Source organism: Amphiprion ocellaris, chromosome 20 (assembly GCF_022539595.1).
Source record: "Amphiprion ocellaris isolate individual 3 ecotype Okinawa chromosome 20, ASM2253959v1, whole genome shotgun sequence".
Classification (NCBI taxonomy): Eukaryota; Metazoa; Chordata; class Actinopteri; family Pomacentridae; genus Amphiprion; species Amphiprion ocellaris.
The window spans coordinates 28,983,763-28,998,026 of NC_072785.1; the positions used below are offsets into that span (position 1 = coordinate 28,983,763).

Here is a 14,264-nt window from a genome sequence, read left to right on the forward strand (position 1 = left end):
GTTTTGTTTTTAGCAAAACTCCCAGCCATCTGTTTTACACTGGAAGTATTTTTGATTTTCAGTAAGTCACGTGTTTTCTTTTAAATCACCTGTCAGCAGAAACGAGGACACCCTGCTCATGACTTTCCCTTTTCCAAACCGGCCCACTCCGTTTTCACCGGGAGTTAATCTCTGCATTCCTGAGTCGGTTCAGCAGGTTGCAGCGACCACAAAACACTGCAGTGGCATGAATGTAAACATGAACCTGCAGACACTGCTTCAGTTTCACCACTCCACTTCTTTTCTCTCTGATTTAACAAATAGAGGTTGTGAAACTGTTGAGGCTGAGAAACTCTTTTCCGAACTTCCTGTCTGCAGGTCCGAGCTCTCCGAGTTCTCCAGTCACCTCTCCTCTGAAGAACGACAAACAGAAGCCGCTGTTCCGTTCAAAGACAGGTACAGGAGTTATTTAATCAGTAGTGGTTCTACGAAGCACTGATGTGGACATTCACACTGATTTACTGCCAAATAGAACCATCTAAAGAATGGATCCACTGCTCGAACATCCTCTGGTCTCAATGTTTCAGGATTCCCATCACATTTTCTGCACTGACATGTTAAGGCTTGTTCTAGTTCATTCCAAAGGTGTAGAGGCTGATTAGAAAACAACTCCAGAAGAAAAAGACACACAGATTGTAAATAAAAGATGGGCGAAACCTCAGTCTGAAAAATTAAGCCAAGATTCAGTAAAAGTGGCTTAAACCTCTGAACCTCTGAAACCTCCTTTGCTTCTGCCACATTTTTTTGCTCACTGTGGGCTCATTTTTCACTGTGATATAAAATCCTGAACCTATATGGAAACAAATCAACTATGAAGGAGAAAGAACTCAGAAATATCTTCTTTTAGTGGTGGGATGCGGTTAAAATTTTTAATTGCGTGATTTTCTGCAATTAATCCCGATTAATGACATTGTTACGCACAAAACTAAATAATGAATTTAAAGTAGTGTATTGCACATTGTTATTTTAAAAACACTGCTATATGAGCAAACATCTGCAAACACTAAAAAAATAAAGTGCTTTTCAACAGCAGTATTCCCTTTACACAGAAGCAATTAAAATATTTCTGGTACATCTCAAGTTAAACATGAATGCAATCAAATTAGTGGTGGGACAGGATTTTAAAAATTAATCTAATTAATTTGTAATGAATTAATTGTGATTAATCACATTTGTGTCAAACAGCAATATTTGACACAATAAGCAAAGTTTTTCAATTCAAATAAATTTTTGTTGCCAACTGAACTGATGAATAAATAAATACGTGAACTTAAACAACAAAAATGTTTGTTTCATTTCTATTTATCTGCATTTTTCATCTGTCTGCTACATTCACAGATTACTGGAAACTCAAAGTGCAATTATAGCGATTTTATTCAACATTTTAAGACTTTTTGTAAACTCAGCCACTTTCAGTGTCTTGAAAAGTGGTCTATTATGGGATGGCTACACTGTTAGCCGGTACCAGGACTGTCGTAGCTAACGTTAGCTCTGGTGCTAACAGCAACATGTTTTGCATTGAGGTGATACCATCAGCTTAAAGTGCTGCAGTGATCAGAAAACTCTTTGTAGCAAAATTTGCACACAACCACACTTTTATCCAAGCTGCCATCAGGAAGTTTTTTTAAATGTAAACTTTCCACCCCACAAGCTCAATGTGGTCTCGTCTTCCTTCACTGTTCATCACTCTTTCTTGTGCACTGACATTGCTCAGTGCATCCTGTGTATCTTCTTCACTTCTGACAGAAGTTAAAAGTGAGTGTTTTCCATCCTCAGATCCCAACATGTCCAAGTTCGGAGACTCCATCATGAAAAAAGGAGAACAGATTCGCCGAAGCCTGAGACTCACCAAGAAGGACAACGATAAAAGCTCCAAACAAGAGGCACTGCTGCCGGTTTCTGAAGGATCGATGGAGGAGGAGAAGGAGGAGAAAGTAGAAGAGGAGGAGCTGATGGAGGAGATGGAGGAGATGGACGAGATGTACGAGCTGCCAGAGATACCGAACACACCGCTGTCAGGTACGAGAAGTTTTATTTATCTAAGGAGGGTTTGTTCTTGGGCCTATTACCTTTATGCATCCATAAAGTAATCGGCAAAGTACTCTTTTCCCAAAATACTCTTTATTTGCAACAGAGAGATACAACACCAGTTATCACAGAAGAAGGAGAAACATAGTAAAGAACAGCCTTTAATATGAATCCTTTCAGAAACCTAGCATCAAGCATGGAGGTGGCAGTATCATGCTTTTGGACTGATTTCAGATTGTATGTTGAACTGGTTTTGAACTTTCATGGGACAGGTTCTGGTTTGGTTTCAGTCTTGGTTCTCCTGGTTTTGGATGTGATTTAAAGTTGGTTTAGGATTAATTTTACTCTGGATCTGGTCCTGGATGAGGACTGGTTTAAGACTGTCTTGAGCGGGTTTTAGACATTTTTTCAGGAGTAGTTTCAGTTTGGTTTTGGTCCCAATTTTGTCCTGGTTGTTGACTGTTTTAGGACTGGTTTCAGACTGTTTCAAAACTGGTTTTAGTTTTGGTTTCAGACTGGTTTCAAACTGGTCCTGAACATTTTGTTGGACTGGTTTAGGTATGTTTTGGTCCTGGTTTAAGACATTTTTAGGACTGATTTCAGACTATCTTGGTCGGATCTTTTTTAACCCCAAGAACACCAAACCTACCATCAAGCATGGTGGCGGCAACATCATGCTCTTGGAGCTTTACACAAAGTAAATGGAATAATGAAGAAGGAGGATTACCTCCGCATTCTTCAGGAAAACCTAAAACCATCAGCAGAAGGTTGATCTTGGACACAGTTGGATGTTTCAACAAGACAATGAGCCCAAACACACATCAGACGTGGTAAAGAAATGGTTCAATCAGGCTAGAATGAAGGTTCTAGACTGGTCTCCCCAAAGTCCTGACTTAAACCCATTAAGAACCTGAAGAACCAAGTCAAATTTAGTTGAACCAACTCTGTCCAGAGGAGTCAAAAAAAACCAGAAGACTGTGGATGGAAATCAAAACAACCTAGTAGAGGTGAAAATTGCCAAACATTAGTATTGATGGATGTATATTTTTAACCTGGCAGATTTTTGTCATATTTTCCTATGAGAACCTAGAATAAATATATGAAAGAACCAAAATGCAGGATTGTATTGAGACAAAGACTCATGTGGTTCAATGGTTCCATCATAGATAATTCAAAGTTATAGGAGTCTTTGGAAACTTAAGACTAAAGTGGTTCAATCAGGCTAGAATGAAGGTTTTAGACTGGTCTCCCCAAAGTCCTGACTTAAACCCATCAAGAATCTGAAGAGACAAGTTAAATTTAGTTGAACTGAACAATTCTATCCAGACGAGTCAAAGAAAACCTAGACGGTTGTAGATGGAAACCAAAAGAATCTAGATGAGGTGGAAATGGACGAGAAATGTTTAACCAAATATTAGCATTACTGTATGTGTATTTTTAACCCAGCATATTTTGTCACTTTACCAAAAGAATTATAATAAATCTATGAAAGAACCAAAATGCAGGATTATTTTATGTGACAATGATTCCATCTTAGAAAATTCAGTTATAAGAGTCATTGGAAACTGCCCTGGTATTCATGGTCTGGACTGGTATGGAAGTGTATGAAAACCTCTGTTTTCTATAGTTATATTGTACGGTTTTAACCTTAATATTAAAATTACTATGGTAAATTTGCATCAACTATAATATTGGCAAGTTATAACCTTAATATTGAAGTGACTCAGGTACATTTATACAATATATAATGGTGTAGAATCTTAAGCCTGATATTTAAATTAATCTGGTAATTTTGTATGTCATGTAGTGAAGCAGGGTAGAACCTTAGAATTGTATCTTAGGGCAGTACTTGAATGAAAGCTCTTCAGACTGAAATAAAATAGTATCTACAAATGTCCTCACCACAGCAGGAAGCTTTAAGTGTCCTTTCAGTGAACTCTGGTTATACATTTGTCCTTCATTCTCACTTAAAGGACTTTTACACCCACGAACAAGAATTCAAAACAGCAGTGAGCTCTCATGATGTCCCTGAGCTCTTTCTGTCTGTACATTTTGTCTGTTTTTGCAACAGAAGCTGCTGATGATAGGAATCTTGTTCATGGTGTAAATACACAGAACTACAGTTTACCTGCAGACCAAAGTTTCCTCACATAAAAGTCGCTGGTTTGACTGTTTAAACAATGGACGCAAGCGATTTCTTCTCATTTTAAGAATTACATTGAATTAGAATTACAAGAATTAAAGTTCTTGAAGGGAAATGATTTCATTGTATTTCCTATTTTGTTAAATAGACATGATTGTGAGAGCAGGAGAGGAGTATTTTAGGTGTTTTAAATCCTTATTCACATTTTATTTCGTCTTTCACTGCTGAAATACATCAGATGGAAATAAAACTTGGGCTTGATGTAGGTTTGGTGTTCTTGGATTTAAAAATGAGACCCACCCAAGACGGTCTGAAACCAGTCCTGAAGTAGTCCTAAGAAGATCTAAAACCTGGACCAAAATCCAACCTAAACCAGTCTAACAAAATGTTCAGAACTAGTCAGAAGACGGTCAGAAACCAGTCCAAAACCAAAACCAGTTTTAGAACCAGTCTGAAACTAGTCCTAAAAGAATCAAAAACCAGTACAAAATTGGGACTAAAAGCAAATCTAAACTACCCCTAAAATAGGTCCAAGACAGTCTGAGGACCAAATCACTGGATTTGATCCTCAGCCAGGACCAAATCCAGTGAAAAATGAATCCAACATCAACTTCCAATCACATTCAAAACCAAGTCCTAAAGTAGTGCACAACCAAGACTAAAACCAAGCATTACCTGGTCCCGAGAAATTCCAAAACCAGTCCAAAATACAATTTGAAACCAGTCCAAAAGCATGATACTGCCGCCACCATGCTTGATAGTAGTTTTGGTGCTCTCGGTGTTCAAAAAAGACCTGCCCAAGACGTTCTGAAACCAGTCATATAAAGGTCTAAAACCAGGACCAAAATCCAACCTAAAACAGCCCAACAAAATGTTTGGAACCAGTCAGAATACAGCCTGGAACCAGTTCAAAAACAAAACTGAAATCACTTTCAGAAACAGTCTGAAACCAGTCCTAAAAATGTATAAAAAAAAAAAAAAAACGGTACAAAATCGGGACCAAAACCAAACCAAAACTACTCCTAAGAAAAAATCCAAGACCCAGCCATGACCGTCTGAAACCAGTACTTAACCAGTCCTAAAACCATTAATAATCCAGTCTTCTGCCAGGACCAAATCCAGTGTGAAATAAATCCTAAATCACTTTTAAATCACATCTAAAACCTGGAGAACCAAGACTGAAACCAAACATAAACCAGTCCCAAGAAAGTCCGAAACCAGTCTAAAATACAGTCTGCAACCAAGCCAAAAGCATAATACTGCCACCACCATGCTTGATGGTAGGTTTGGTGTTCTTGGGGTTAAAGGCCTCACCTTCTCTCCTCCAAACATATTTCTGATCATTGTGGCCAAATAGCTTAGCGAGGACTCTTAATCAATTTTTACCGACCTGTGAAGACACTGAAGTATCGTCAAGCCCATTAAAGATTTGATTTTATGATCAGTGTTGTAATGTAAATGTTAAAATTTGAACCTGGACGACACCCACATATCTGACTTTGACACTGCAGGTTTATTAATCTACTGTTTTCTTCCAGTGATGCAGATCAATAACCTGATAGAGATGGAGGTCCTGGAGGAGGCCCACCTGAACCTGCTCTCCATGCGGAAGGAGTTCCAGCAGGAGCAGCAGCAGCACGCCGACGATGACTCGCCCATGGAGCTGGCCAAGAAGGAAAAAGACCTCAGCCTCCTCTACGGAAACCTGAGGAAGAAGATGGGCCAACTAGTGCGCGACTCCAACTCTCTTCCCTCCAGAAACAAGGCTCTGCTGGTCTTGGTGGCTCGTATCATACAGGAGGAAGAGAAGAGGGCCGAGGAACCAGGAGGACTGCCGGACAGCTGGATGGAGGCCTGGAGGGAGGCGGTGGATGAAGGCGTGAAGGCCAAGGTGGAGAGAGTTCACCTGGAGAAGAGGGAGCAGAACGACTCCTGGTTGGCCGTCCACCTGGGGCACCTGGGTAAAGCCATCGTGGACGATCTGGAGAACGTGAAGAAGGAGTTGCGGTGGTCCTACCCACCCAGCTTTAAGGTCTTCAGCACCTACGTGAGGAGTTACCATCGAGTGGTCGGGCAGCACCTGAAGAAGCTGGAGGTCGAGGTGACGGAGCAGAAGGACCTGTACGCTCTGCTGTACTGGATACTCAACAGATACAAGAGGTCAGTGGGTGCAGGCAGGTTTTATTTAGCTTCAGTCATCCAGGAGATTATTCATGCTCTTTAGAAACGCATTGTTCTAGTTTACTCTCAGGGTAAAACTGAATCACAACAACCTACACTGACTCTGAAGTCAACTGGAAGAAGGTTGTTTATTCTTATGAGGCTGAAGCTGAGCTTTTTGGCCATCAAACTAGATACGACATGTTTATCTGATGCCAAATACTGAACGTCATCACAAACACATCATCCACACTATGAAACACGGTGGTGGCAGCATCATGATGTGAAGCATGGTGGTGGCAGCATCATGATGTGGAGCATGGTGGTGGCAGCATCATGATGTGGAGCATGGTGGTGGCAGCATCATGACTGAAACATGGTGGTGGCAGCATCATGATGTGAAGCATGGTGGTGGCAGCATCATGATGTGAAGCATGGTGGTGGCAGCATCATGATGTGGAGCATGGTGGTGGCAGCATCATGACTGAAGCATGGTGGTGGCAGCATCATGATGTGAAGCATGGAGGTGGCAGCATCATGATGTGAAGCATGGTGGTGGCAGCATCATGACTGAAGCATGGTGGTGGCAGCATCATGACTGAAGCATGGTGGTGGCAGCATCATGACTGAAGCATGGTGGTGGCAGCATCATGATGTGAAGCATGGAGGTGGCAGCATCATGATGTGAAGTATGGTGGTGGCAGCATCATGATGTGGAGCATGGTGGTGGCAGCATCATGATGTGGAGCATGGTGGTGGCAGCATCATGACTGAAGCATGGTGGTGGCAGCATCATGATGTGAAGCATGGAGGTGGCAGCATCATGATGTGAAGCATGGTGGTGGCAGCATCATGACTGAAGCATGGTGGTGGCAGCATCATGATGTGAAGCATGGTGGTGGCAGCATCATGATGTGAAGCATGGAGGTGGCAGCATCATGATGTGAAGCATGGTGGTGGCAGCATCATGACTGAAGCATGGTGGTGGCAGCATCATGATGTGAAGCATGGTGGTGGCAGCATCATGATGTGAAGTATGGTGGTGGCAGCATCATGATGTGGAGCATGGTGGTGGCAGCATCATGATGTGGAGCATGGTGGTGGCAGCATCATGACTGAAGCATGGTGGTGGCAGCATCATGATGTGAAGCATGGAGGTGGCAGCATCATAATGTGAAGCATGGTGGTGGCAGCATCATGACTGAAGCATGGTGGTGGCAGCATCATGATGTGGAGCACAGACTCTACACAATATCAGCTGGTATTAATGGTGGTTTTAATGTTGTGGCTGATCAGACTGACTTTGTCCAGTTTATCTGCAGGTTAATTAATTTTTTGCTGCACTGAATCTCTATTATGACAAAATTTCTTCCAGTAAAAATCTCAAACTTGAAACAAAAACACGCCGACATAGAAACGTGTCCACAGATGGTGTTAAGTAACAGATTTAGGACCGGGGTGGAGGCAGAAGCGTTAAAAAAAGAGCTGCTGACATTATTTGTTGAATCAGGCCACACCAAACTGCACTGAAAACAACATTTGGGAGACCAGAAATAAACAGCTGATCTGATTTAAAAAAAAAAAAAAAAGAAGAAGAAGCAGCACAACACTCTGGAGGCCGAAATGGAAACATTCTAATCAGGTCACATTTCTCACAGATTATGTAAAACAGAACCATTATAAATGTAGAATGCTTCATCAGACTGGAAAACAGTCCTGGATTTGCATGAAACTTATCAAAATGATGCATATTTTGCACATTTATGGGATGATAGTGTCACATTTCCACCTCTTACAGCATCTCTGGTAACTAAGAACCTGCGTTTACTCTAATATTTGAATTTAATCTCTATTTTTGTGTAGTCTCAAAGCATTTTTTAAGCTTTTCATTCCCAAAAACTCTTCACACAGCATCACAAAGGTTTGGTTAGATCAGAATCTTCAGGTTTTGTAGCTTGATTTCTTCTTCAGCCAACATGAGGCGACATGTTTTCAGAGTTGTCTTGTTTCGACAGTGATAAGATCATGGGAAGTCTGTCGCTGCAGCCAGACATGCAGGCTGAAAACAGCGATCTGCAGCTGGAGGACGAGTTCCTGAAGCAGCTCAAAGAGAAATACTGCAGAAAAGTGAAGGTGAGGAGCTCAAAGAAGGAGTAAAGATGTTTAAGATCCAGTTCAACTCCACTAGGATCCAGGATTTCATATCATACAGTGCTGTGAAAAAGTCTTTGCCCCCTTCTCGAATTCTTATTTTTTTGAATAGCCAGTCCTGTGCAGCTGCCAGGAGTCCTGGTGGGTTCCTGGCTCCTGCGGTCCTATGGTCCTATCTCCAGCCTTTAAGAAGCTGATGGCCTGGGTGGTGGAACGGGACCATCTGCTGCTGCTGCTGCTGATTCCCACGCTGATGACTTCTACGATGGGTTTCAGAACCTGATTGTGGCGCCAGGGTTACCAACCCTGCTCAAGAGCTACTGGACAGCAGCTCAGGATGTGCTCCAACGAACGACTTAAAAAAAAACTAAATGATGGTTTGGAGTGGCCTAGTCGAAGTCCAGACTGGAATCCCATTGAAATGCTGGAATGACCGTATAGAGACTGTTCACGCTGGAAAACCCTCCAGTGCTGAAATAAACAATTCTGAGTGGACCAAAATATCTCTAGAGATGTGAAAAACTCATTACCAGTTCTAGAAAACAGCTGATTTCAGTTGTTGCTGCTGAGGGTGGCCCAACCAGTTATTAGGTTTAGGGGGCAATTACTTTTTCACACAGGGTCAGGTAGCTTTGAATAGTTTTTTAAACTATTAAAGACTGCATTTTGTGTTTACTTGGGTCATCTTTGTCTGATGTTTACATTTATTTGATGATCCTAAACATTAAAGTGGAAAAAATATGCAAAAAAAGAAGAATTTGAGAAGGGGGCAAATACTTTTTCACAGCACTGTAACTCTTACTAGTTGCTGATTTTCTGAGTTTAATAATCGTTTTGCTCCTTTTGATGGATTTCCTTGAGAGATTTAGTTGATTTAAACACATTTTTGGTGACTAAATCTCACTTTTTCTCATCAAAAACTAGTACAGTATTTGGACAGTGATACAATTTTGATAATTTAGCCTTTTACACCACAATGGATTTAAAATGAAACCAACAAGTGATTAAAGTGCTGACTTTCAGCTTCGAGTCACATTCATTCATTGTGTTATTTCCATGGAGATGCAGGACTTTATACTGCAGTGAAAATGAGCAACAGTGAGTAAAAATGTGACTAAAAATGTCTAACAGCTGATTGCGACGAGGATAAAAGGAAAGGTTAATATAGAGAAATGACCCCGTCTGAACAGTCTGTCAGTTTATTGTCGTATCTGACAAAGAAATCTGTTTGACTAGTGAGTTCCTAAAATTAAAATCAGAGCCTTTTCTCAGAATCGATGCTGCATCTTGTTGCTGAGCCTGAAGATTTTCAGTTTTTTCGATGCTGACTTGTTTTTTTGGGGGGTTTTTTTTGTTGCTGCAGGAGGGCATGAGGTCTTCACTGGACAGAATCATCGAACTGGAGGATGAGGAAGTCTGGAGCGAAAGCAAAGCGCTGATAAAGGAGGAGAACATCTTAAAGTCTCCGTTTCCGATGGACATCTGGACGGTACGACGATGTTTGTTGCACAGCAGCACCAGTGGTTTGATTTATACACAATGTAATAATATTAATTTGATTTACAATCTGGGAGGATACGTCAAAGTAAATAGCAGTAAAAAAAGAAAATATAGTGGTATGAGGTAAAAACTAAATCTGAAAATGATAAAAACGTAGAGGAATTAACAGCAAGTACTACAGATATTTAACTATTCACATTTTTAATTGGTTTTCATCCTCGTCTCCCATCTGCTCAGAATAAACACTGCCTGCAGTTCAGCTGAAAAGTCTCAGAATTTTTGTCACCTGACAGTTGATCACAGCTGGTTCACTGATGGCTTCACAGTTGCAACCAACACTGGATAATTTTTTGGTTTTGTCAGAATTGGATTAGGATAAACGGTTTATTTTTGGTGTGTTTTTTTTAAAAGAAACATATAGAATAAAGTTATTTTGAGGAAATATCTCAAGTTATGATGCCATAAATCATAAGAAACTGATTATTTTCAAAAACTGAAAACCTGGAATTAGCTTGTGTAACATTTTTCCTACATATAATTCAAATAATGGAATAAAATGGAGACTCTAAATATTATAGTTATTAAAATATTTACATTTTTTATTTGTTTCCATGCTCATCTCCTCTCTGTTCTGTCTAAAAACTGCTGCATTTCAGCCAAAAATTCCCTGAATTTTTGTCATGTGACTGTTGGTCACAGCTGAGTCTTTCATGGCTTCACGGTTGTGCTAAGGAGTACAGAATATTTTGTTTTTCCAACTTCTGATTAGAGAAAACTGTTTATTTTTTAAGATTTTTTTACATTAGACATGTAGAATAAAGTAGTGAAATTACACATCGGAAAGTTGAAAAATCAAGTGATTCTTTCTGTTTTTTACAGCTACTTGCTCTGATAAATGGTGTCATTTTTTGTAATTTTTTAACAATAACACACCTTTCAAACAACCAATGGGTTCTTACAGGATTAAACCCTGATTTAAAAGCTATAAACTTTCACTACTTTATAAATCAGCTGTATTTTAATAGGAAATGGTAGTAAAAGGAGAACAGAAGAAGAAGTACAAAAGAAGTACAACTATAACAGGAATTAGAATAAAAACAATAATAAAAAACATTTAAGACAACGTTTTTCTTAAATATTCTCCTGTAATTGTGTTGTAGTTTGGTTTAAAATAAGTTTAAAAAATCTAAAAACACGTACACTAAAATTAATTTAAATTTTATTAAAATCGAACCAAACCCTTCCAGTTAAATTACCTAAAATACACAAATTATATATTCTCATATTGTGCAATTTTACAGCTGTAAACACTGGATTGAATATTTAATTTATAAATAACAAATGTATTAAAAAAATACTTTTTTAATGTCTAATTCTTTCTATATATGCATCTCTATTATAAGGTTTGCATAGAAATATAATAATATTTTTAAAAATGCTTTTGTTACTATTTGTTATTATTATTATTAATAATAATAATAATAATAATAATAATAATAATAATAATAATAATAATAATAATAATAATAATAATAATAATAATAAAATAAATAATTATATTATTACTTGTGTCATTTTCTGTGGATGTTTCTGTTGCTTTTCTTATAGTTTTTATCTCCTAAAATGACATTTAAACTACACATGAACACAGATATGAGAGTAGAACTAATATTTTCTGTGAAGCTGCAGTTCACAGGTTTGTCCATGCGGTGGCAGCAGAGCTTCATGTTTTCTGATCTGTTTTTTTTTTTTTTTTTTGTCTCCACAGAACATCAAATCAAACGCTGTAAATTCTGGCAAAGTTGAAGCTCAGCTGGAAGTGAAAGTTCTTTCCTCCTGCCTGGAGGAGCTCAAACATTTTCCATCGAGGTTCGTTCACACAGAGACACAAACAGCAGATGAATTATAAATGTTTTAACATTATTTTCATGCAGAAATACTGAACAGATCAGACACATGACTGATGGAAAACACATCTTTTTTCTCTTTTTGCAGCATAAAGATAATTTAAATCTTTTCTTTGTAGCTCTAGAATAAAACTCTGGATATCATTTTTTTAAGACATTATTTAACCCTCTAAACTAAATCAGCTTCTGGGTGTATTTGTCACATTTTTCCTCATTTTAATTCATTTTTCTCTGCAATATAAACTCCTGCACCTGTGTGGAAACAGAACAACCATGAATATAAGGAGAAATTCTGATTTTGGTGCAGTTTGATGCAGTTATAGTTCCATAAATCCTGAAAAATAACAAATGAAAGTTAAATTTCCTTGATTATTTATTCAGTAAAAAATGAAATAAATATGTGCAACATTTTTCCCAGTGCCTACAGGTTTTACCAGCATGAGAGAAAATTATCAGTGGCTCTACATATTATAGATATTTTACTATTTCCAATTTCTGTACTTGTCTCCTGTCTGCTCTGATTAAATGTCACCTGCAGTTCAGCTGAAAACTCTCTGAATTTTTCTAATTTTGCCGTCAGTCACAGATGAGTCAACCATGGCTTTTTAGTTGCAGGAAGAAGCTCTAAATTTTTTGCTTTTTACAGAATCTGTTTTGAACTAAACTTATATTTTTTTAGCATTAAAAAAATAAAACACATTGAACAAAGTGACTGATAAATATCACAGTTATATGGTTACTTTTGGTTCAGGTTCCCAACAAAACGTCATGTTGTGCAAAATGGGTTTAAAATTTAATATTTAGTCTTTTTTTTCTGTTTATTTTCTGGATAAATGGTCTAAATCTAGTGTTTTTTTACTACATTATTTTAAAGATAACATTTTTTGACTTGCCGGCTGGTTTTGGGGTTCAGTGGGTTAAACTGCATCACATTTAAACTTAAAGTACAAAATTTGGTGAAATACTGAGCACTAGCTTTTGGTCACAGAAGATTCAGTCAGAGCTTTTCAGTTGCGTCAAACATTCCTGAATTTTTTGTTTCTGATTGAATTTGGTTCAATAAAATGGTTTATTTTTGGATTTTTTTTTAACTGCGACAAATAGAATTAAGTAATTTTAATAAGTATGATTTTAAAGTCAGACTTCTTTAATATTCACAAAGGAATGGGATGTCAGACATGATGCATTCAAGAACCGTTGTAAAGTTGAATATGCAATGATTTTTTCTATTTTTACAGTTTCTGGCTCTGATAAATGATGTAATTTTAGTGATTTTTTTTACAATATTATTTTAAAGATAACATTTTTAGACTTGCTAGTGGTTTAAACTGTGTTGCACATTTAAATTTAAAGTACAAAATATGGGGAGAAAAATACTTAGAACTGACTTTTGGTCACAGAAAGGTCAGTCAGAACTTTTCATTTGCCTCAAAGATCTTAGAATTTTTTGTTTAGGACAGAAGTTTCATCGCTAAAATATTTTATTTTGGCATTTTTTTTAACTGCAACAAGTAGAATAAAGTAATTTTAATAGATAAGATTTTAAGCTCAGACTTCTTTAATATTCTCAAAGGCATGGGACATCTAACATGATACATTCAAGGATCGTTGTAAAGTTGAATGTGCAAAGACTTTCTCTGTTTTTGCAATTTTTTTCTTTGATAAATGATGTAATCTTGGTGATTTTTTTTTTACTATATATATTTTTAAAGATAACATTTTTAGACTTGGCGGCTGTTTTGGGGGTTCAGTGAGTTTAACTGTGTCACACTTTTAAATTTAAAGTTCAAAATATGGTGAAATACTGAGCACAGACTTTTGGTCATAGAAGAGTTAATCAGAGCTTTTCAGTTGCATCAAAGATCTCAGAAATTTTTGTTTTTGACAGAATTTCACTGAAAAAAATGGTTTATTTTTGGCACAATTTTAACTGCGACAAATAAAATAACTTGACAAATATGATGATTTTAAGCTCAGACTTCTATAATATTTTCAGAGGAATGCAGTGTTACACATGATACATTCCAGGACCATTGTAAAGTTGAATTTGCAAAGATTTTTTCTGTTTTTACAGTTTCTGCCTCTGATAAATGGGTAATTTTTGAGATTTTTTACAAATTATAAACAACAACTCGTTAAGGAGGTTTAAAGAGGTATAAACAGTTATTTTACTATCTGTCTTTCAAATTTTTAATTGATAAATACATATATTTTACAGTAAACTATACTTGAAACATGACTATTTGGCTCAGATTGAAATATTTCCACATTTACAAGATAAATTGATGTAAAATTTATAACATATATTCTTGATCAACTCAAGTTTTCCGCCTGAA

General features: G+C 37.5%; 1 protein-coding gene across 5 annotated transcripts in view; it reads left to right on the plus strand.

The window, feature by feature from the left end:
• The window catches only part of exoc3l4 (exocyst complex component 3-like 4), a 44,141-nt gene that overhangs the window by 7,546 nt on the left and 22,331 nt on the right, over positions 1–14,264 (plus strand). For 4 of the 5 annotated variants that reach the window (XM_055006009.1, XM_055006008.1, XM_055006010.1 and 1 more), the window contains 6 exons: positions 358–435; positions 1,816–2,058; positions 5,749–6,370; positions 8,386–8,503; positions 9,885–10,010; positions 11,790–11,890. In XM_055006009.1, the coding sequence (XP_054861984.1) occupies positions 358–435; positions 1,816–2,058; positions 5,749–6,370; positions 8,386–8,503; positions 9,885–10,010; positions 11,790–11,890 (1,288 nt within the window). The remainder of the gene's footprint in view (positions 1–357; positions 436–1,815; positions 2,059–5,748; positions 6,371–8,385; positions 8,504–9,884; positions 10,011–11,789; positions 11,891–14,264) is intronic. The other variant, XM_055006011.1, reaches the window with a different exon arrangement.